This window comes from Hipposideros armiger, unplaced genomic scaffold (genome assembly GCF_001890085.2).
Source record: "Hipposideros armiger isolate ML-2016 unplaced genomic scaffold, ASM189008v1 scaffold_335, whole genome shotgun sequence".
NCBI classification, from domain to species: Eukaryota; Metazoa; Chordata; class Mammalia; order Chiroptera; family Hipposideridae; genus Hipposideros; species Hipposideros armiger.
In genome coordinates this window covers 1038209-1059350 of record NW_017731685.1, presented here as the reverse complement: position 1 = coordinate 1059350, position 21142 = coordinate 1038209, and the positions used below count along the sequence as shown (strand labels likewise).

Here is a 21142-nt window from a genome sequence, read left to right as displayed (position 1 = left end):
AGGTGTGTAGTAACCGGAGGATGAGTCTGCATGTAGAAAATACATATTGACTAAAAGAAACAATTACAACCAAAGAAAATGATCGAACTGGTTGACTGCATCACATGTGTGTACCAGCTGAGCAAGGAGACTGACTGAAAGACACAAATCATTTTCCTTAGCCATAAGTGTCTGCCTTCTAGGAGTCTTCAACAATGACTAAATCACAGGCATATTTCATTTTTATAAAGGAAATCTTTACATATAAAACTTTTTTTTAAATCCTTGCTTGTAAATCCACCTAAATGTCCAATAATTGATTTAAAATATTATTTTCTCTCAGTAGAGTGAAATACCACACAGCCATTAAAAAACACATCGAATACGAGGAAACAGTCATCATTTAGAAAGTGAAAAATTCAGGTTATAAAACATGATAAATTAATCACTTTTGTGGACTAATAAACACACACACACACACACAGAGGAAAGGTGTACCAAATGTTAATAGTGATTATCTTTTCATCCTATGAATGGATTCCTTATATACTTTTTCTCTGAGCTTTTCTGTATTTTAAAAACAGTGAATATATAAAAGTGTTACATTTTTTAAAAGGAATACTTTAAAATACTTCTTAAATGATTGCTCATGGTGCTAGAATAGGAATAATTTTGTAATTGGGTTCTTTCCACCCAGTTCTTCAGTGCTGACATCCATGGTATCATTCCCCTTTGTGGGAAGTACATCCTTCTGGATTCCCAGGAAGACTTTAACTGATTCCAGGAAAAAAAAAAATGATGAAGGGAGAGATAGTCCAGAATTCTTGAAGATTGTTCATTTTTACTTATAGTCTATTTATTAGAAACTATTTTTAGCATCCTATTTTTATAATATAAACTATTTTCTCTTTTGCTCCATCAACAGAATGGGAGGCATTCCAGCTAAAAGCCATAAGGGAGAAAAACTACTTTTATTTATGGGCATTATAGACATTCTGCAATCATATAGGTAAGAAATTTGGGGAAGTAGTGTTTCATTATTTCAAAATAAATCAACAAAAGTTTCTGAAAATTCGAGTGGGAGTGATTTTGCATTCTCATTTTTGTCTTTCTGTTTTTGTTTAGGTTAATGAAGAAGTTAGAACATTCCTGGAAAGCTCTTGTTTATGATGGGGTAAGTGGCTTATCATATTCCTTATTAATGTATATTTTTCTGATTTCTCAGAGACTTCAGAGTGTGTCTAGGAAACTGTGTCACTAGACCTGAAGAGGAAACAGGGTCTTTATAAACTCAAAATGAGGCTAGCAGATAGGTCCAAATCTAAGAACAAAGACAACATAAATTTGAATAGCTCTTCAAATAGAGGACATCCAGGTTGCTAGGGAGAGGCCAGGGAAACAAAATGGTGTCTTGTTTCCATGTGAAATCTTAAGGGCCCAATTATGAGATGACCATGAGAAAATGGAGACCCTTTTCATAGGCACTGGTAAGATTAGTAGGACATTTAAAATGAAGTTCTCATAAGACCAAGCTACAGAGGGGTGTGAACCTGACTTTTATGGTAAAGAGCCCTGGATTTGAACCCTGCATTCACCACTTTAGTAGCCATGTGACTCAGACACATTGCTTGTTATTTGGCCTCTCTTCGCCTGGTTTCCCATCTGTACCAGGGGCGTAGTCATAGTACCTAGTACCTGCCTCATAGGGCTGATGTGAGGATTTAATGAAATAATGCACTTTAGTTTTTAACATGATACCTAACACATAATAAAGACATGGGAAGTGAAAACTTTTTAAGTTGTTATGGATTTTTATACATGATTAAGGCTGACTGAGAGGATGTCTTTTGGACCCAGAATTGGTATTAACAGAAGAAAATTATCAAGATGCAGTGTCTCTCTCTCTCTCTCTCTCTCTCTCTTCCTCTCTCTTCCTCTCTCTTCCTCTTCTTCCTCTCTCCTCCCCTTCTCTCCCTCTAAACACACACACACACACACACACACACACGCGCGCGCGCGCATTCCTATCTAAATGTTGGATTTCAATTTCCTGTTGCTGACAGAACATTCACTGACCTCAGCTTTCTTCAGTTAATAACTCAAAGTGACAGTTCCAAAGAATATATTGGTCAAAGATTTGCTCACACATTTTTTTAAGATGTTAGCAAATGCCTTGAAATGGGATAAAGTAGAGATGCTATTCTCCTTTCTTGGAGAAGAACACCCAGTTTCTCAGTTCTGTGGAAGGCTGGTAATAACCTTTCAGCATGAAAGATCTGTATTTTGTCCACATGCTAAGGAATGACTTCCATCGGAATGCACTTTTTTTCAATTGTTTTTTTTTGTTTGTTTGTTATTTAATTGGGGAATTGGGGGAGGGGAACAGTGTTGGAAAATTAGGGAAGGAGACCAGCCAAGTTGTTATTCATCAGTCTTAGTTGCAGGTGGGCATAGCCATCATCCCATGTGGGAGTCGAACCCAGCAGCCTTGTTAAGAGCACTCACTCTATCCACTGAGCCATCCAGGCTGCAGCTCAGCTCAAGGTGCCGAGTTCAGTCTTAGTTGTGGGCAGGCGTAGCCCACCATCGAACAGGCAGTCTTGTTAGGAGCGCGTGCTCTTACCAGATGAGCCATCTTGCCACCTGTTGACAGCTCAGCTTGGACGCAGCATCACTGGTCCGTGTGGGAATTGAACCGGTGGCCCTGTTGCTCAGAGCTCACGCTCTTAAGCTAGCTCTTAACCAACTGAGCCATTTGGCCAGCCTGGAGTGCACTTTTAAACAACAAGTTCACAAGTTTGTTTTTAAGAATTAAACTTAGGCTTATCATTCAGATCAAAGTTTCCTTCTATTAAAATGTCAGGGTTAAATTTTTTCCCTTTCAGCTGAGAAAAGTAGAGACTACATAATGCCTTGAACATAGAAGGGAGAGAGAGTAAACACTCCGTTTCGTCCCCCATTGTAACTTAACCAAAGAGGGTTCCTCCATCCTGTGTCCTTCATAACATGCTGATTACAGAATTACTTTATGCTTCCTGAACACTCTATTTCACAGAAGTAAAAATGGAGGCTTCAAGACACTGTCTTTTCCAAGGATCCCACAGCTTTTTAAAGTTAGAGCTAACACCAGCACCAGGTCTCCAGACCTCTGGTCTAATGTGTGTTTTTTCTTCCAAACCCACTGCAGACACTTTATAGAATCTAAACCTAATGTTTAGAAGTTTCCTTATTGGAATCCACAAGCCTGTAATCAAAATGGAGCATTAAATAAGCAAATATATTATTTCTAGAATTGTATATCTTGAATAGTAAATAAATGATTACTGAATAAACATACAGAATTAGCTCCTCCATCCATCTCCCTGAATTTGCAATAAAATGCTGCTTCAGTCCTAAAGACTCCTACCAAGCATGAGAGAATTGCGTTAACTATCTAATGCAGTTCAACTCTATCTAATTAGTAGATAATTCAGTAAAACGGGGGTCACCAGTAGGCCTTGTCTCCTAGGAATCTTCCCAGTGTGTCTCCTAGGAATCTTCCCAGTGTCTGTGCACCTTATTACCAGAAGATGAAACCAGCACACTTTTTTTTTTTTTTGACCTAGGTATCACTATTTACATTAGGGTTGTTTGGCTTGTTGATGTCCCCAGTTTTTGTTCCTGACTGAAAGTGTTATCCTGCATTCTGGATGACACTTGAGGCATGAGCCCAAAGAGAACCCATTGCATAGATCTTTCTTCTAGCTTGAAATGAACTGTCCGAGAGGTAAATCTGTGATACCTGATTTGTCTTTTCAGGACACCGTTTCAGTTCACAGACCAAGCTTTTATGCAGACAGATTTCTTAAGTTTATGAATTCCAGAGTTTTCAAGAAAATTCAAGGTAAGAGTCTTCTGAAAAAATTTTTTTTACTTTTTTACTTTTAGCACTTACATGCTAACTTCACTATGGGTATCTTTGCAAGATTTTTTTATTGGAAGAGTTTGGCCTTATTTATTTCCCAAGAGCAGTAATCACTTAGTAATTACTGTCAAGCATCCCAGTCAAGTATTTATTGATGCCATAATTATTAAAGTCCTATTTTGTGATGGAAAAAATTAGAAACTGCCCAAATGTTCAACCATATAATATATTGGTTAAATATATTATAATACAATAAAATAATGGAACAATATGCAACAAATAAAAATGGTGTATTAAAGGTACAGTTAATTCTTATAGACTTATTCACATATATATACTTATTGGTCTGCATAACTAAATGCATAACAAATTCCAATGAGATATAAAAAAATTAAAAAAAAAACAGTGGTTATTCTAATGGAATATTCTCCAGGATAGACTTTATTGTTAGGCCACAAAACAATTCTCAATAAATTCAAAAAGATTGAAATTATACAAAGAATCTTTTTTAAATTTATTTTTAATTATAGTTGACATTATATTCATTTCAAGTATACAACATGGTGACTTACCACTTATATACCTTATGAATTGATCACCACAATAAATTTGGACCCATCTGTCACAGTACATAGTTATTATGATAATATTGACTATATTCCCTAGGCTGTACATTACATCCCCGTGACTTATAACTGAAAGCTTGTACTTCTTAATCCCCTTCTCCTTTTCCCCAATCACAATGGAATGAATCAATAATGAGCAAAAACTAGAAAATCATAAATATGTGAAAATTTAGCAACATGCTCTTAAACTACCAGTGGATCAAAGCAGAAAGCACAGGGAAATTAGAAAAAGCTTAGAGATGAATGAAAATGAAAACACACATATCAAAAACATGGGATGCTATGAAGGCAGTGCTCAGAGGGAAATTTATAGCTGTAAATGCCTACATTAAAAAAGAAGAAAGGTCTCAAATCCATATTCTAACTTTAAACCGTTAGGAAGGAACCAGAAAATGATGATCAAACCCAAAGCTAATAATAGTTATTCTGAATCATGGGATTATATGGATTTTCCTTTCCTTACATCAATATTTATTAAATTTTTCACAATGGTTATGTATTACTTATGTAGTAAGTTTGTAAACTAAGGAAAAGGAAAAAATGACTCTGTTATTACATGTTATTTTATTATTTAGGTATTCTGTGGTCCAATTTCATAACCCAAAACATGACAATTTAGCCACACACAAAAAGAAAACCTAAAAAAGTAGAATGTTCATATTTTATATTTATATGACAGATTTTTAAAATAATATTTGTTGGAGTTTATTTCTGTTGATGAAAGTAAAGCACTTTCTTCTTTTAAGGCTTTTATTTATTTCCAGCTTTATTGAGATATAATTGACATGACATTGTGTAAGTTTGTGTACAATGTGATGATTTGATTCACATATATATTACCAAATGATTATCACAATTAAATTACTCAGCACACCCATCACCTCACATAATTGCAGATTTTGCGTGTGTGTGGTAAGAACATTTAACATCTACTTTCTTAGCAACTTTGTAGTGGATAATACAATGTTGTTAACTATAGTCCCCATACTGTATATCAGATTCCCAGAACTTTTTCATCTTATGACTAAAAGTTGGTACCCTTTGACCAACATCTCATTTTTCCTATATTACCCCCAGTCCCCAGTAACTACTCTTCTACTTTATGTCTCTATGAGTTCAGCTTTTTTAGATTGCACAGATAAGTCAGATCATACAGCATTTGTCTTTCTCTGTTGGACTTACTTCACTTAGCACAATGCTCCCATGGTCCATCCGTATTGTTGCAAATGACAGGATCTCATTATTTTTAGTGACTGAATAATATTCCTGTGTGTGTGTGTGTGTGTGTGTGTGTGTGTGTGTGCGCGCGTGTGCATGTGCAGACCACATTTTATCCATTTATTTGTCAGTGATCACTTAGGTTGTTTCCATGTCTTGGCTATTGTGAATAATGCTGCAATAAATTTGGGAGTGCAGATATCTCTTCAGTATAGTGATTTCATTTCTTTTGGCTGTATACCCAGAGTGGGATTGCTGAATCATATGGTAGTTCTATTTTTAATTTTTGAGGAGCCTCCATATTATTTTCCAAAGTGGCTGCACCAATTTCCATTCCCATCATCAGTGCAAAGTGTTCTTTTTTGTCTACATCCTCACCAAGACTCGGTTACCTCTTGTCTTTTTTATAATAGCCAGTCTGGCAGGTGTGAGGTGATATCTCATTGTGGTTTTAATTTGCATTTCTCTGATGATTAGTGAAGTTGAGCACCATTTCATATACCTGTTGGCCATTTGTATGTCTTTTTTGGTAAAAGATCTTTTCAGGTCCATTTTTTAATCAGATTATTTGGTTTTTTGCTATTGAGTTATATGAGTTCTCTATATATTGGATATTACCCCTTATCTGATATATATAGTTTGCAAATAGCTTCTCCAGTTCTGTAAACTGCCTCTTCATCTTGTTGATTATTTCTTCTTCTATGCAGAAGCTTTTTAGTTTGATGTAACCCACTTGTTTGTTTTTGCTTTTGTTGCTTGTGCTTTGGGTGCCATATCCAAAAATATCATTGCCAAGACCAATGGCAAGGATCCCGTGTCCTCTTCTAGAAGTTTTAGGGTTTCAGATATTACATTTAAGTCTTTATTCCATTTTGAGTTAATTTTTGTGAGAATAAAACCCTTTCAGTGTAAAAATATTGGAAACTGCAAAAAGATTCAGCAAGAACAATGAAAATTACTTGATACCCTACAACCCAGAAATAGCCACCACTAATATGTTGATGTACTTCCTACCAGTCTTTATTTCTGTGCTTTGTGTATTTATACAAAAATGGTAGTATAATGGTGTCTCATTTTAAGTATATGTCCTCTGTTTTTCACATAATATTATACCATCATTCCCCATAGCATTGTATATTCTGCAAAGACACCCTTTAAAATTGCAATACGACATTAAAATTATATGGGTGTGCCATCATCTATTTAACCATTCTTTCATTATTGGACATTTAAATTATTTCTCCTTTTTCTATTTCTAACTAATGTTATATGAACATCATTTCAAATAAATGTTGTGCCCAAATTTATGATTATTTCTTTAAGATAGATTTCAAGAAGGAGTACTAGGGGGGTTAAAATGCACATAACTACACAGAAAGATTGTGCCACTGTAGACTTCCACAAGAGTCTGTGCTCTTCTAACCCTTAGCCAGAATTATTCTCTTTAAATTATAATACTCGGAAAAGTAAAAAAAAAAAAAAGTTATCTGGTTGTTTTATTTTGAATTTCTTAAGTACTGGTGACGTTTGACCATTATTCATGTTTATTAGCCATTTGTCATTCCCTTCAGAATTGAGCTTCATAATATTTGCCTGTTTATACTAGCTGTTTATTATTTTTCCAAATGATTTATATGAACTCCACATATTAAAGATATCAATCTTTATTCAACCTTATTCTAAGAAAAACTTTTGTTTCCCATTTGACTATCTCAGTGAAATCTGAAAATTAGTCTCGAATTAAGACCAATTAAATTGAATTCTTTAAGATGGTTGTTTGGTTTGGTTTTGGTTTGGTTTGGTTTGCCTAAAATGGACCATAAGATAGTATTTATTCAGATTGCAAGCCTGTGTGAATACCAATTTGTGGTCCAAATTTTCAAGGAAGATTTACTGCATCCCTTCACCCTTTGCCAAGTTTGAAAAGCATAACTTTTCTTGTGGCCCCTGGTAGGTTTATGGGGGATGTGGCCCTTAATGTCCCAGCTTTAGTGAGACTCCATGAAATTCCCCATCATGGGAGTTTTTTCTTTCTTTCTTTCTTTCTTTCTTTCCTTCTTTTTATAATCAAGATTTTATTGGTTGATTTAAGGATAAGTAGTCAGACATTTCAATGTGTACACAATTCTTTTTTTTTTAATTAATTGTTTTAATTGGTTAACAGTGTGTTTTTCCAGGACCCATCAGCTCCAAGTCAAGTAGTTGTTTTAATCTAGTTGTGGAGGGCACACTTCAGTGGCCCATGTGGGAATTGAACCAGCAACCTTGGTATTATGAGCACTGAACTCTAACCACCTGAGCTAACCGGTTGCCCCTTTTGTACATGATTCTTAACATACATACCAAAAACCTAAGAAGTCATGTAGTTGTGATTCTTTTCTAAACAAGTATTCCAGTGACTTTCCAGCTTAAAACTTGGAAGCTAATTTTGCTTAATAGAATATTAAATACCAGTATCTTCAAATGTTCATACACTGTAGATATACATCAAAGTCCCACTAAGTCACAATTTAATATCATATGCACTATATAATCAAATTTTCAATCTTTCACAGCACATTAAAAAAGTTACTAGGAAAACTGGACTACTACAACCAAAAATGTTACAGAGTGCACAAAATTCTGACAGGGAGAACCAAGATCAAGGAGTGGTTTTCTTTAGGAAACAATTCTACCAAAAACACGTGGTACGTGATATTAATCAGACTTGGCTTCTTTCTCTCCCACTTCATCAGAGGCTGGACTCTCCTCGTTTTTAGTTTCTCCATTTTCTGCAGGTCAATCTTTAGTTTCTTGGTTAGCCACTTCGGCCTGTTTTCCTTTTGCTCCCTTTGTCCCGTTTGTTGGCACTGTTTTGTTTGCAGATTTATCCTTTCCTGCCGCCTTTTTTGGCTTCCTAGAAGCAGGTTCAGCTGACAACCTCGCGGACTCCTTCTGGGCTCCTCCTGCCGCGTAAGCTGCTAGGACTGGTGGTGGGAGAACCGTGTTTTTGCTTTCTTAGTAACAGTATATAAATCAGTGGTACAGTCAGTGGCATCTTCAGCTCCATGAACTAGGGCATGTGTTGCCAATCTTCCCAGGTTGTATAGTTTATAATGTTTTTAATGTAACAAGTATTTTACTTCTCAAGTAGTCAAATCTATTGACTTTTTCCCATTTTGATTTTTAGTCTATTTTGCATAACATCTTTACGGAGATAGAATTCACGTAGTATGAAAGCCACCCTTTTAAAGGGTACAATTCTGTGATTCTTAGTATATTCACAAAGCTGTGCAACCATCACCACTATCTAGTTTTAGAACATTTTCATTACCCCAGAAAGAAATCCCCATTAGCAGTCACTTTCTATTCTCTTTTTCCCAGCCCCTAGCAACTACTGATTTATTTTCTGTCTATATGGATTTGCCTATTCTGGATATTTTATATAAATGGAATCATATGGCATGTGATCCTTTGTGTTTGGCTGTTTTTACTTAACATATTTTCAAGGTTTAGCCATCTTGTTGTACTTTATTCTTTTCATTGCTGAATAGTATTCCATTTTATGAATATACCACATTTTGGTTATCCATTTGTTAGTTGATGAATATTTGCATTGTTTTCATTTTGGGCTATTATGAATAATGCAGTTATTCATGTCCAAGGTTTGTATAGGCATATGCTTTTATTTCTTTTGGGTATATACCTAGGAGTAGAATTGCTAGATCAGATGGTAACTCGCTGTTTAACATTTTGGGGAACTGCCAAACTCTTTTCCAAAGCAGCTATTGGGTTGTCGGAAAAGTCATGACACATTTTTGCAACAGAGAGCACTAGTTCATTTATGGAAGTACTAGAGTCATTCACATCTATGTTATTGCTATGTCATTTGACAGCTAACAGTTCTAGCTTCTTAAAAAAAATTGAGCAATTTGGTTGAGTGTTGGAGATTTTACAACAAATTGAAGATGAAAGACTAAACTGTGCATTTTCGCCATATTTTACTGCTTTACTTCCGTAAAGGGAAGAATGCGCATTAAACTTGTGAAAAGTTGCATAAAGTTTACGGTGACAATGCTCTACAAGAATGTCAGTGCCAACAATGGTTCACGAAATTCCGTGATTTTGATCTCAACAACGCTCCTCGGTCAGGGAGGCCTACCGAGGTTGATGATGACAAAATAAAGGCATTGATTGAGTCAAACCCATGTTACACAACAAGAGAGATTGCAGAAACCTTGAACATCCATCATTCAAGCATTCACGACCACCTGAAGAAGCTGGGATACATAAGCAAGCTTGATATTTGGGTTCCACATGAACTCAAAGAAGTTCATTTGATGGCACATGTAAACATCTGCAACATGCTTATTAAAACTGAGGAAAACGATCCTTTTTTGAAGCGACTGATAACTGGTGATGAGAAGTGGATTGTTTACAACAATGTGGTGCACAAACGGTCTTGGTCCCGACGTGATGATTCATCTCAAACGACATCGAAAGCAGACATTCATCAGAGGAAGGTCATGCTCTCAGTGTGGTGGGATTTTAAAGGTGCTGTGTTTTTTGAGCTCCTATCAAGGAACCTAACAATTAATTCAAATGTGTACTGTCAGCAATTGGACAGTTTGAACGAATCCATCATCCAGAAACGTCCAGAGTTTGTTCATTGTAAAGGAGTTGTGTTCCATCATGACAACACAAGACCACACACAAGTTTGATCACCCATCAAAAATTATTGGAGCTTGGATGGGATGTGTTGCCACACCCACCATACTCACCTGACCTTGCGCCATCACACTTCCACTTGTTTCACTCTCTTCAAAACTCCTTGCATGGTATAACGTTCAATTCAGATGAAGCTGTAGATCAGCACCTTGTTCAGTTTTTTACAAATAAAGACAGGTCCTTCTAAAAACGAGGAATTATGAAGCTCACTGAAAGATGGCAAAAGGTTATCGAACAAAACGGGCAATATATCATTGATTTATCTTTGTTCTTTATATAAATAATTGACCTTTGAAAAACATAGACAAAATACGTCATGACTTTTCCAACAATCCAATACATCATTTTGCAATCCCACCAGCCACTTATAAGGGATCCAATTTATCTACATTTTCCCAATGTATGTTATTGACTGTTTTGTTTTAGACATCCTAGTGGATATAAAGTGGTATCTCAATGTGGTTTTGATTTGCATTTCTCTAATGACTAATGATGTTGAACATCTTATGTGCTTATGACCATTTATTTATATTTTCCTTTGAGAAATGTCTGTTCAAATCCTTTGTTCATTTTTACTTGGATTATTTGTCTCTTTATTGTTGAGTTGTAAGAGTTCTTTATACATTCTGGACACAAGTTTCTGGTATTACATACATGATTTACAAATATTGATTTAATTTTGAGTATGCAGTATAAGGTAGGGTCCAACTTCATTCTTTTGCATGTAGATATCCAGTTGTCACAGCACTATTTGTTGAAAAGCCTGTTCTTTCCCCCGTTGAATTATCTTTGTTCCCTTATTGAAAATCAGTTGTCCACAAATGTTAGGATTTATTTCTGGATTCTCAATTCTATTCCATTGATCTGTATGGCTATCCTTATATCAGTAAGATACTGCCCTGATTGTTTCAATGTTGTAAGTTTTTAAATCAGAAGTCCAACTCCTTCCAAAGAGTGAGCTCTTTTTCAAAATTGTTCTGCTATTTTGGGTCCCTTGGATTTCTCTATGAATTTTAGAATCAGCTTGTCAATTTCTGCAGAAAAAAAAAAAGGCAGCTGGTATTTCCATAAGGATTGTGTTAAATCTGTAGATTGATTGCCATCTTAACAGTATTTAGTCTTCCATTTCATGAATGTGGATGTCTTTTATTTAGGACTTCATTTCTTTCAGCAATATTTTGTAGTTTCTAATGTACAAGTCTTGCACTTTTGTTGAATTTATTCTTAAGTATTTTTTAAGGCTGTTACAACTAGAATTGTTTTCTTAATCATTCTTATGTTTACAAAGTACTTCACCATTGAGGAATCAGATAAATATTCACTCATATTTTTCTCTTACTTTTTATAGATTGGTTCACCTTTCTCATCCATCCCCTCAACCCCCTCCCATCTGGCAACCATCAGTTTGTTCTGTGTACCAATGAGTTTGTTTCTATTTGTTTGTTCATTTATTTTGTTTTTTAGATTCCACATATAAGTGAAATCATACAGTATTTGTATTTATCTGTCTGATTTATTTCACTTAGCATAATACCCTCTAGGTCCATCCATGTTGTTGCAGATGGTAAGATTTTATTATTTTTTATGGCTGAATAATATTCCATTGTATATATGTACTACCTCTTTTTTATCCATTTGTCTGATGGTGGACACCTAGGTTGCTTCCACATCTTGGCTCTTGTAAATGATGCTGCAGTGAACCTAGGGGTGCATATATCTTTTCAAATTGGTGTTTGAGGTTTCTTCAGATAAATACCCAGAAGTGGAATTGGTGGGTCATGTGATAGTTCTATTTTCAATTAAAAAAAAAATTTTTTTTTTCATGGATTCCCTACTACTCAAACTTCTTGACTTCTGAGTCCCTATGTGACATGGCCACTTTTTCCTCCTCTGTGACTTGTCACTCACCCCTATCCTGTAGGCTTCAGCAGCTCTGAACTCCTACTCCTTGTGGTTACCCAAGATGTTCAAGGTTGCCTCCCTATCTCTTCACATTCTTGTCCCTTTGCCTACAACACTCTTTTCATCCTTCTCCTGGTCTTCCTTCAGGTCTCAGTTTAGATGGTGCTCCTGCCACAGTACTTACCATACTCTGCTATACTGAGCTGTTTTTTCTGTTTTCCCCACTAGACTTTGAGTTCCTTAAAAGTAGGGACTGTGTCTGGTTTTGTCATACATATTCCTAGCAGCTAGCACATTTCCTGGAACACTATCGGCAACTCAGTTATTATTTGATGAGTAACTGAATGAATGAATGAGTGAATGGACTTTTTATCTGCCACCAGCATTTCAAAGGGTATTTAATTAGTAAATTTAATTACCGTATTTACCATGTATAAGATGCACCTTAATTTTGGAACCCGAAATTTGGAAAAAAAGAAGTATTACATAAAGTTATTGAACTCAAGTTTTATTCATCATAAAATTCATACAACTCCTCATCACTGTCAAAACTCCTAACGATTAGCTTGTCCTCATCTGTGTCTGATGACGAATCACCAATTGCCCTTTGCTCTTCAATCCATACCTTCAATTCCCTCTCTAAATCTGGCCATTTTGCTGACTTGCCTCTCATGGCCTTCTTCTGCTGTGGCGTTTTCAGTAGGGTTTCTTCTTCCCGTAGCCAGTCTCGGCTTGTTTTCTCAGTTGGAGGAGGACCAAACTTATGTGCAGCAGCACGATTTCCATTCACTTTTGCAAACTGGATCACTTTTAACTTGAATTCAGCACTGTATGAAAATCTTTTCTGAGCCATTTCTGGGCAGAACGTGGCAAAACATAACCTACCGTAATATACCGGTAACAAGTGCGAAAAAATGAGCACAAAGACAACAAACGCAAAAAAAGCGGGAAATGCAAGTAAAAAAATCTACAACCACTGTATAAGACGCACCCAGATTTTAGACCCCAAATTTTTCAAAAAGGGGTGCGTCTTATACATGGGGAAATATGGTAGTAAAGTTGCTAAGTTAAGATACAACTTCAAGATGCTTTATCAACTGTGATTAATTTAAAGCCCTTAATGCCTAAAGACATACTTTCTTTGTAGGTGAAAACTTCCCCTTCCCACCCCATCCCCAAGAAAACAGGACCTGGTCTTCAAGTTTCTTTTTTCAGATCAGTTTGTTTAACCTTCTTAAATCCATTCATCCCACCTCAGAATTGAGTCATGCTGCCAATGTAATAATGTCTGTAAACTCCTATATGTTTTTCTGGAAATATTAGTCACCATAATTTTGAAACCTCACTGAAATTATCTACCTAGATAGTATGTCTAAAGAACTAAAACTCAGTTTCCTGAAAGGATTATAATAGTACATTGATTTGTTAAAAATTAACTGTCGTAAGATTTCAGGACAATAATGCATTCATTCAACCAACATTTGAGCACCGATTATGTACCTAGCACTATGCAAAGAATTAATAATATAGAAATCTTTTTTTTTTTAATTATTTCCTCCTTCAGTAATTTCATAGTCTGTTTTGGGTCAGGGATTGGAACATGTAACAGATTTAAAACTTAATAAAGCAATTCTTAACAGAATTTTTGCATATCTGCATACACTACTGTATGCATACAGAGAAAAATAAGACCAATTCTTCCAAAAGAGAACTTCACAGAAAGAAGAATATTTAAACTAAGTCTTGAAAATATAAACCAGCTTCATTAGGAAAAGAGGCAAAAGGGGCATCTTGAGTAGAAGGGGTGGCATGTACAAAGATCCAGGCATAGGATCGAACATGATAGGTCCAAGATTGGCAGATAGGTGTGCTGCAGAGCAGTGAGGTATAGAGGCAGTTGAGTGGCAGGATGTAGGGCTGGGAATGGACACAGGATACCTATCACCACACATGGTTTGGCCAAAGACAAATCTTGGAGTTTCTGTGGCACAAAAGAAAGTAACTAGCAATCCAAACCACCTCTTAAGATTATCTGGTCAAAATAAGTCCCTGAGGCAATCAATTTCTGCAAGATTCAAGTCCTTATCTGCTGAGTGAGACTTAGATAATTTCTTTAAGGAAGATTCATCATTTAACACAGAAGTAAATGTTTCATTATGCCTTATGTGGTCCTGGCATGAAGTTGTTTTGGGGTCCTCTCTGCTCCTAAATGTATGTGATGCTGAAAATTGAATAAAGAGCCATTTTTTTCTGGGCTCTTGGTTTTTGCTCTGTTATAAGCCACAAGTGCATAGAGTTCTCTGAGTGTCTCCCCTCATTCACGTTTCCTTGACGCTGCCAACATTGTTTTGATCCTAGCTGTTCCTCAGTTTAGAAAATTAATATTGACCTAAGAACTATGCAGTCCTAGAACCTCTGGGTCTCAGGGCCACTTTACATTTTTTTTAAATGATTGAGGACTCCAAAGAGCTTTTATTTATGTGGGTTATATCTATTTGTATTTAACATATTAGAATTTAAAATTGAGGAAAATTTAAAATATTCATTAATTTTTACATGGTAACAATAAAAAAAACCATTGCATGTTAACATGTCGATTTTACAAAGTAAAAAAATATTTACATACCACATTTGAGATCCTCTCGCTTAGAAGTTTGAAAATACTATTTTGAAAGACAAGAGTTGGGGGTTTATAAAAGTTAGCAGACAAAATATTAAAAATCAAGAGCCAGTGCCTGCGTGATTCCTTCACACCTATAAAGCAAGTGTGAGCACAGTTTTGATAGGATGAGGAGTTAAGAAAAATGTAACTTACTTGGTCCAACTTATTTACTATAAAGTTCAATTTTGATCAGCTTTTAAACATTCAAAATCTCCTCAAAGAAAAAAAGTCTCTACTTTTATCTTTTTTTTTTTTTTCTTTTACTTGAACCAGAAAATAGAATGCTAAAGAGCTAGGAAGTGAGCCACCAATTATACAACTTAAGAAACAAAGAAAGATACCTGGGGTTTCATGCTTTCTAGCTCCATGACCTTGAGCAGGTCATAACGTTTCTACTCTTAGTTTCTGAACCTATAAAAAAGCCTACTTCCCTCAGTTTTTGGACCTATAAAAGGGCTTACTTCCCATGTGGACAATTCAAGATATGGAATGTGAATGTTGGCTTCCAAACGCTGAAGCCCTCTACAAAAGTTATTTATGATGGTGATTATATTATGATGATTATAAGACTGCTCACGGGACACATAAACCTTCCCTTCTCTTTAAGTAGAGAGATTGCCTTCTATTCTGCCCTCATTTGTGTGTCCCAAAGTCCTTCTCCAATTAAGTTTTTGCAAGCTGCCTATGGGCAGGCCTCAGTGTAATCTAAACTCTGAGATTCCCAAGGCCAAACACAATTACTCTAAAGCATTCTATGTCAGGTTACCCCTATATGCAAACCTCCAAAGGCAAGTTCAAGGGAAAGCATAAACGAGCCTCAACTTCCCTCTCCCCCTAACCTCCAGGGAAATTCTCTAACAGTACTAAGCCAAGAGGAATTATTGCAGCAAAGAGTGAATATAAGTGGGGATGGTCCAGCTGCAGCTGACACAGCACCCAATGGCATATCCAAGTAAAGTCACAGCCGTCCGAGAGCATGATTGATGGGAAGTACATTTGCCTTGGTTCAGGTTCCAGATGCACTTCTGAAGTTGTAGAATGCTGTTTGGACAAAGATCAAGAATAAATTACACATCTGGCGTAGCCGTGACCTAGAAAAGACCCAAAGGGCAGGAAATTTCAGTAGAAAGTCACTGAAAGAAAAAAAACAAAAAAAAACACCAGAAGTAACTTGGCTAAATTGGGCAACATGAGGATAAGATTGGCATGTTTAGAAATTCCCAGTCCCAAGTTAATAAAACTAAGGTCATGAGAAATTCTCCTGACTTGACCATCTGCATTTACCAACCTACCAGTCTCCCCCTGCAGCAATAGAAAAACATTGCTTGGAAAAATAATTCTTCAGCAACAAAACATTTGAATCTCACCTCAAGACTTCATTTCAAAATCTGGAGAGACATTTCAACTCGAATTTATTCTAAGGATATTCTGATTTAAGTCAAGTCATTTTGGACAAATAAAATTGCCAAAACACAATTTCTTTTCCCTTTCCTCATAAAACACAGCTTCTTGCATTCTACTCAAATAATGATTAAAATGCTCAAAAAGGATAAGTAAAATTTTAATAAATGAAATAATAATGTGGTTTTACAGTAAGTATCTTTATTTGTCTCCTTTTTCCTTTCTGTGTAGCTTTGAAGGCCTCTCCTTCTAAGAAACGGTGCAACTCCATCGCTGCCCTGAAGGCATCCTCACAGGAGATTGTGTCCTCAGTTAGCCAGGAATGGAAGGATGACAAGCGCCATTTGCTGACTGAAGGGCAAAGTTTCAGCAGCCTTGATGAAGAAGGTAAAGAAATGTAACTTTAAAAAAGGAAAAAGAAAAAGTCCTTGTGATTTTATGTATACAAGTAATGTAAACTCACAGTAGAAAAATTAGAAAATATCTATACTTGCTCCATATACTTGCAACGAATTCCATTAACTAACTTTTAAAAAGATACTTACAATATTTTGTAGGGTGTCAGATGGACACATGTCTTGTTAGGGAGACCACTTCATGGACAGTGTAGAGGCTTGACCACTGCACTGTACACCTGAAGCTGCCATGGAATAATATTGTATGTCAAATATAATTTAATATATATATAGTCACAGGATGTGGAGTATTGTGTGGGGAGTGGAGTCAATGGAATTGTAATAGATATGTATGATATCGGGGGTGGGGCAGTGGATTGGGGGAAGGGAGCTGTTGCTTTTTGAGGGGTGAAAAGTATAACTATTGCATTGTTTTGTACACCTAAAACTAATATTTTTTAAAAAGATATTTATAGTATGACACAGTAAATGTAAAAATTTTTAAATGTATAAAAATACAATATAGGGTTTATGGTAAAAAAAAAATTAGAAAATAGTGAAATATTCAAATACAGAGATTTATAATCCCACTACCTGAAAGTAACAAATCTGAACTTTTTTTTTGGTGTTTTTACTACTAGACTTGGTTCTGTGCATGTATATATTTTTTTAAGCACACACATATATTATATACTTATATACACATACTTATAAATACATACAATCACAATTAATGATCTATTATCAATTTATTTAGGTCCTCTTTAATGAATTGGATCAGTTTTATAATTTTCCTCTTGCATGTCATATATACCTCCCTTTTGTTAGATTTATTTCTCGGGTGGATATATAGACATAGCTTTATATTTTGTGTCTTTTCAAATAGCATCTTTTTTCTTTTTAAGATTTTTTATTGGGGAATTGGGGGAAGGGGAACAGAGGACGTTGCTTCACTGGCCCAAGTTGGCACCATCATTGCGTTCTTCCCGGGTGAGGCACATCAGTCGCCGGCTTCTGGATGGCCGCTCACTGCGGCTGCTGGCCGCTCACGCTGGCTGCTGGCTACACACTGTAGCCCATGGCAACCCACTACCACAGGGGCTGCAGCCTACGCAGTCCCTGGCGACTCACGGCAGCCCAGCTCCAAGTTGAGCTCTTGTTCAGCATCTTAGCTATAGAGGTCAGTGTCACTGGCTCTCATATGTGGGATCCAAACCGGGGCCCTCTGGCATCCCAAGCCAGCTCTTAACCAACTGAGCCACTCACCCAGCCCCCAAATGGCATCTTTTTAAGATTTGGGTTTTCTGGCTATTTGTTGCTACTGTACAGACCTCACATCTTTTTCCTTTCTTTCTTACTTGCTGGCTAGGACTTCTGGCACAATGATGAATAGAAGTGGTGATTGTGGGCAGCCTTGCCTTGTCCTGATTTTAAAGGGAATGCTTCTAATGTTTCACTGTTGAGAGAGAAGTTTGCTCATAATCAGGTCAAGGAAGTTCCTGTTTATTCCTAGTTTGCTAAAAGTTTTTATCAAGAATTAGTGTTTAATTTTATCAAATACTTTTCTGTATGCAATGACTGGATCATTTGGTTTTTCTCTTGCAATCCTGTAAGAGGATGTGACATTTTAGATTTTTTTTATCAGTATAGTGTATTCTTTTGGGAAAGCAACATTTCCTGAAAATTTCCTCCACTTCCTGTAGAAGATTAGATCTCTTCTCCGGGTTTTCTTTTCCTCAGAGTCTTTAGAATAGGATGTTATTACTGTTCTCTTCTGTGGCACTTATCCACGTGTGCCATGTTGGGTTTCTTTCTTTCTCATCTTCCTATAAGCCTGCCCTTACCCAGATTTAGTGATTTCAACAAGAGAGCTGATGAATTGCCCTTGCTTCTCTGTCTGAGTTGATGGCTCCACCTTCTGGCAAACACCCACCCTCTTTCTCTAAGCATCCCTTCCTTACCATCTCACATGCCTGGTGTTCTTAGAGCACACATGAAACTGCAAAGCGTCTGCAGTCTGGGAAATAGCATAAACTTATTTTTAAACTATATTGGTTAAACTTTCAAATAGTATGTACACTATGACTTCCAAAGTTAGAGCAGTGAGTCTAGGTGTTAATCTGGATAATAAATGCATTACAGAGCATCCAGAAAGCCTGGAAACATGGAAAGTAGGGCACATAGTATGCTTTTTTTCTTTTCAGATGAAGTATTGGACGTAGTGCTTAAATTTAAAGGTATTTCACCTAACAAGGTCTCTGAAGGTCAAAGAAAAACCTATTGAGCATATTCTTTGAAAACGTTAACATGCAATTTTAAAATGTGTTTATCTTGACAATTCTGTGCATCTACCAAGTTTGCTACAAAGTTCGGCCGTTTTATATTGCTCTATATTTGGAGACTTCCCCTTCACAGTGCTCCAAGTCATCACCCAATTTCCCTCTAGTTTCTAATTATTTGTTTTCTGTCATTCCCAGTATATCTTGGTTATGTTAGTTTTCTATTGCCGTGTAACAATTTACCAGAAAGTCAGCAGTTTAATACAACCTCTATTTATTAGATCGCTGTTCTGTCAGTCAGAAGACTGGCAAGGCTAACCTGGGTTCTCTGGGCACAACTTATCAGGGTCTCAAAAACTGGCATCAAGATGTCCGCTGGGCTGAGGTCTCACCCGGAGATGCTGGAGAAGAATCCTCTTCCAGGTTCATCACGTTGTTGGCAGAATTCTCTTCCTTGTAGTTGTAGGGCTGAGGTCGCCCTGTCTTTGCTGTCTGACAGCTGAGGGCCGCGCTGGGCCCCTAGAGACCATCCACATTCCTTACCACGCAGCCCCCTCCACCTTCAAATGGAGAATTTCTCAAAAGTCAGTCTCTCTCATACTTTGAATGTCTGTCATCACCATCTCTGATCTTGAGACCATAATTAAAGAGCTCATGTGATTAGGCCAGGCCCACCTGAGTAATCGCCTCTTTGACTAACTCAAAGTTAACAGATTAGTAACCTTAATTATGTCTGCAAAATTCCTTTTGCTGTGTCAGATAAAATAATCACAGGAGTCATTTCAGTCATTTCTCATCATATTCCCAGGTTCTACCCACACTCACAGGGAGATTATACAAAGGTGCAGGTCACTGGGGAATCATCCTAGAGGTCTGCCTACCATACTAGGTTTTTTGTTATTTTTTTAAGCTGAGCCATCCTGCCACCTGTTTGCAGCTCAGAGGCTGCTCAGCTCGGGCCGGGAATCGAACCACTGTTGCTCAGAGCTCAAACTCTTGAGTGAGCTCTTAACCAACTGAGCCACTTGGCCGGCCCCCCATACTAGGTTTTTTAAAAACTAAAGGATATGGGAGCATGAAGAAACAGTCAGTACTCTGCTTCAAGGAGCTGCTTCTAAGGGGTTGAGGGCTCAGCTATCCAGTGTTTGGGCGATGTATGACCTGGGCCCAAGTCAGTGGATGGATAGTGTTTTTCTATGTAATATCATTCAGGTAGCCTCTGATTTATGAAGTCAAGCTGACTTAGTTGTTCTCAGTTCCGTTCCATCTGCCTTAATATTTAGTGGCAATTCATTGGAGTCTGATGTGAGGTTATTTTTCAGACCCAGTGTTCAATGTTATTGAGAGTGCTCATATTTTTCTCTGTATTTAATAAGAAGGTGGGATCAAGTATATTGAAGATTGCTAGCCAGCTGTCATAGTAAATTGAAGCCTTTCTCATTTTTGGCCGTTGCACGCTTTTGGTTACTCATATTTTTATATGATTATCATCTGTTATTTGTAACAGCAGTTCTTTATTTTGACCTGAGGCAGAGCTGCACCATCTCCTACATTTTAATGTGTGTCTGGTCTCCTGGTCCAGAGTCCAGCCTTTCTGCAGTTGCCTCCTTTTTCCTCCATGCCTCACTCCACCTATCCATCTCTACCCCTTCAAATCCAAAGTCCCAAAACTCACATTCACATACAGTGCCTATTAGGATTAGTTTCCATTCACACACTTCCTGAAAATACACAATTTTGAACCTGTCATGCCTTTAAAGAAACACCCTAAAGTTATATTGTATTTATTATTGTCTGTTTTAGTTTAGTTTGGGGGGAGTGATTAAAAAGAATCCACAATAAAGCATGGTGACACTAGTTGACAATACTGTTTATATATTTGAAAGTTGCTAAAAGAGTAGATCTTAAAAGTTTCATCACAAGAAAAAAATATGTAACTGTGTGGTAATGGATGTTAGCTAAATTTATTGTGGTGATTATTTCACAGTATACACATAAATCATTATGTTGTACACTTAAAACTAATACAGAGGCCGGCCGAGTGGCGCGATGGTTAAGAACTGGCTTG

At 36.7% G+C, this 21142-nt stretch overlaps 1 protein-coding gene across 6 annotated transcripts in view; it reads left to right on the top strand.

The window, feature by feature from the left end:
• PIP5K1B (phosphatidylinositol-4-phosphate 5-kinase type 1 beta) overlaps positions 1 to 21142 on the top strand; it is a 408785-nt gene that overhangs the window by 273887 nt on the left and 113756 nt on the right. For all 6 annotated transcript variants that reach the window (XM_019661095.1, XM_019661094.1, XM_019661090.1 and 3 more), the window contains exons 9-12: positions 905 to 988; positions 1105 to 1153; positions 3778 to 3862; positions 16632 to 16787. In XM_019661095.1, the coding sequence (XP_019516640.1) occupies positions 905 to 988; positions 1105 to 1153; positions 3778 to 3862; positions 16632 to 16787 (374 nt within the window). The remainder of the gene's footprint in view (positions 1 to 904; positions 989 to 1104; positions 1154 to 3777; positions 3863 to 16631; positions 16788 to 21142) is intronic.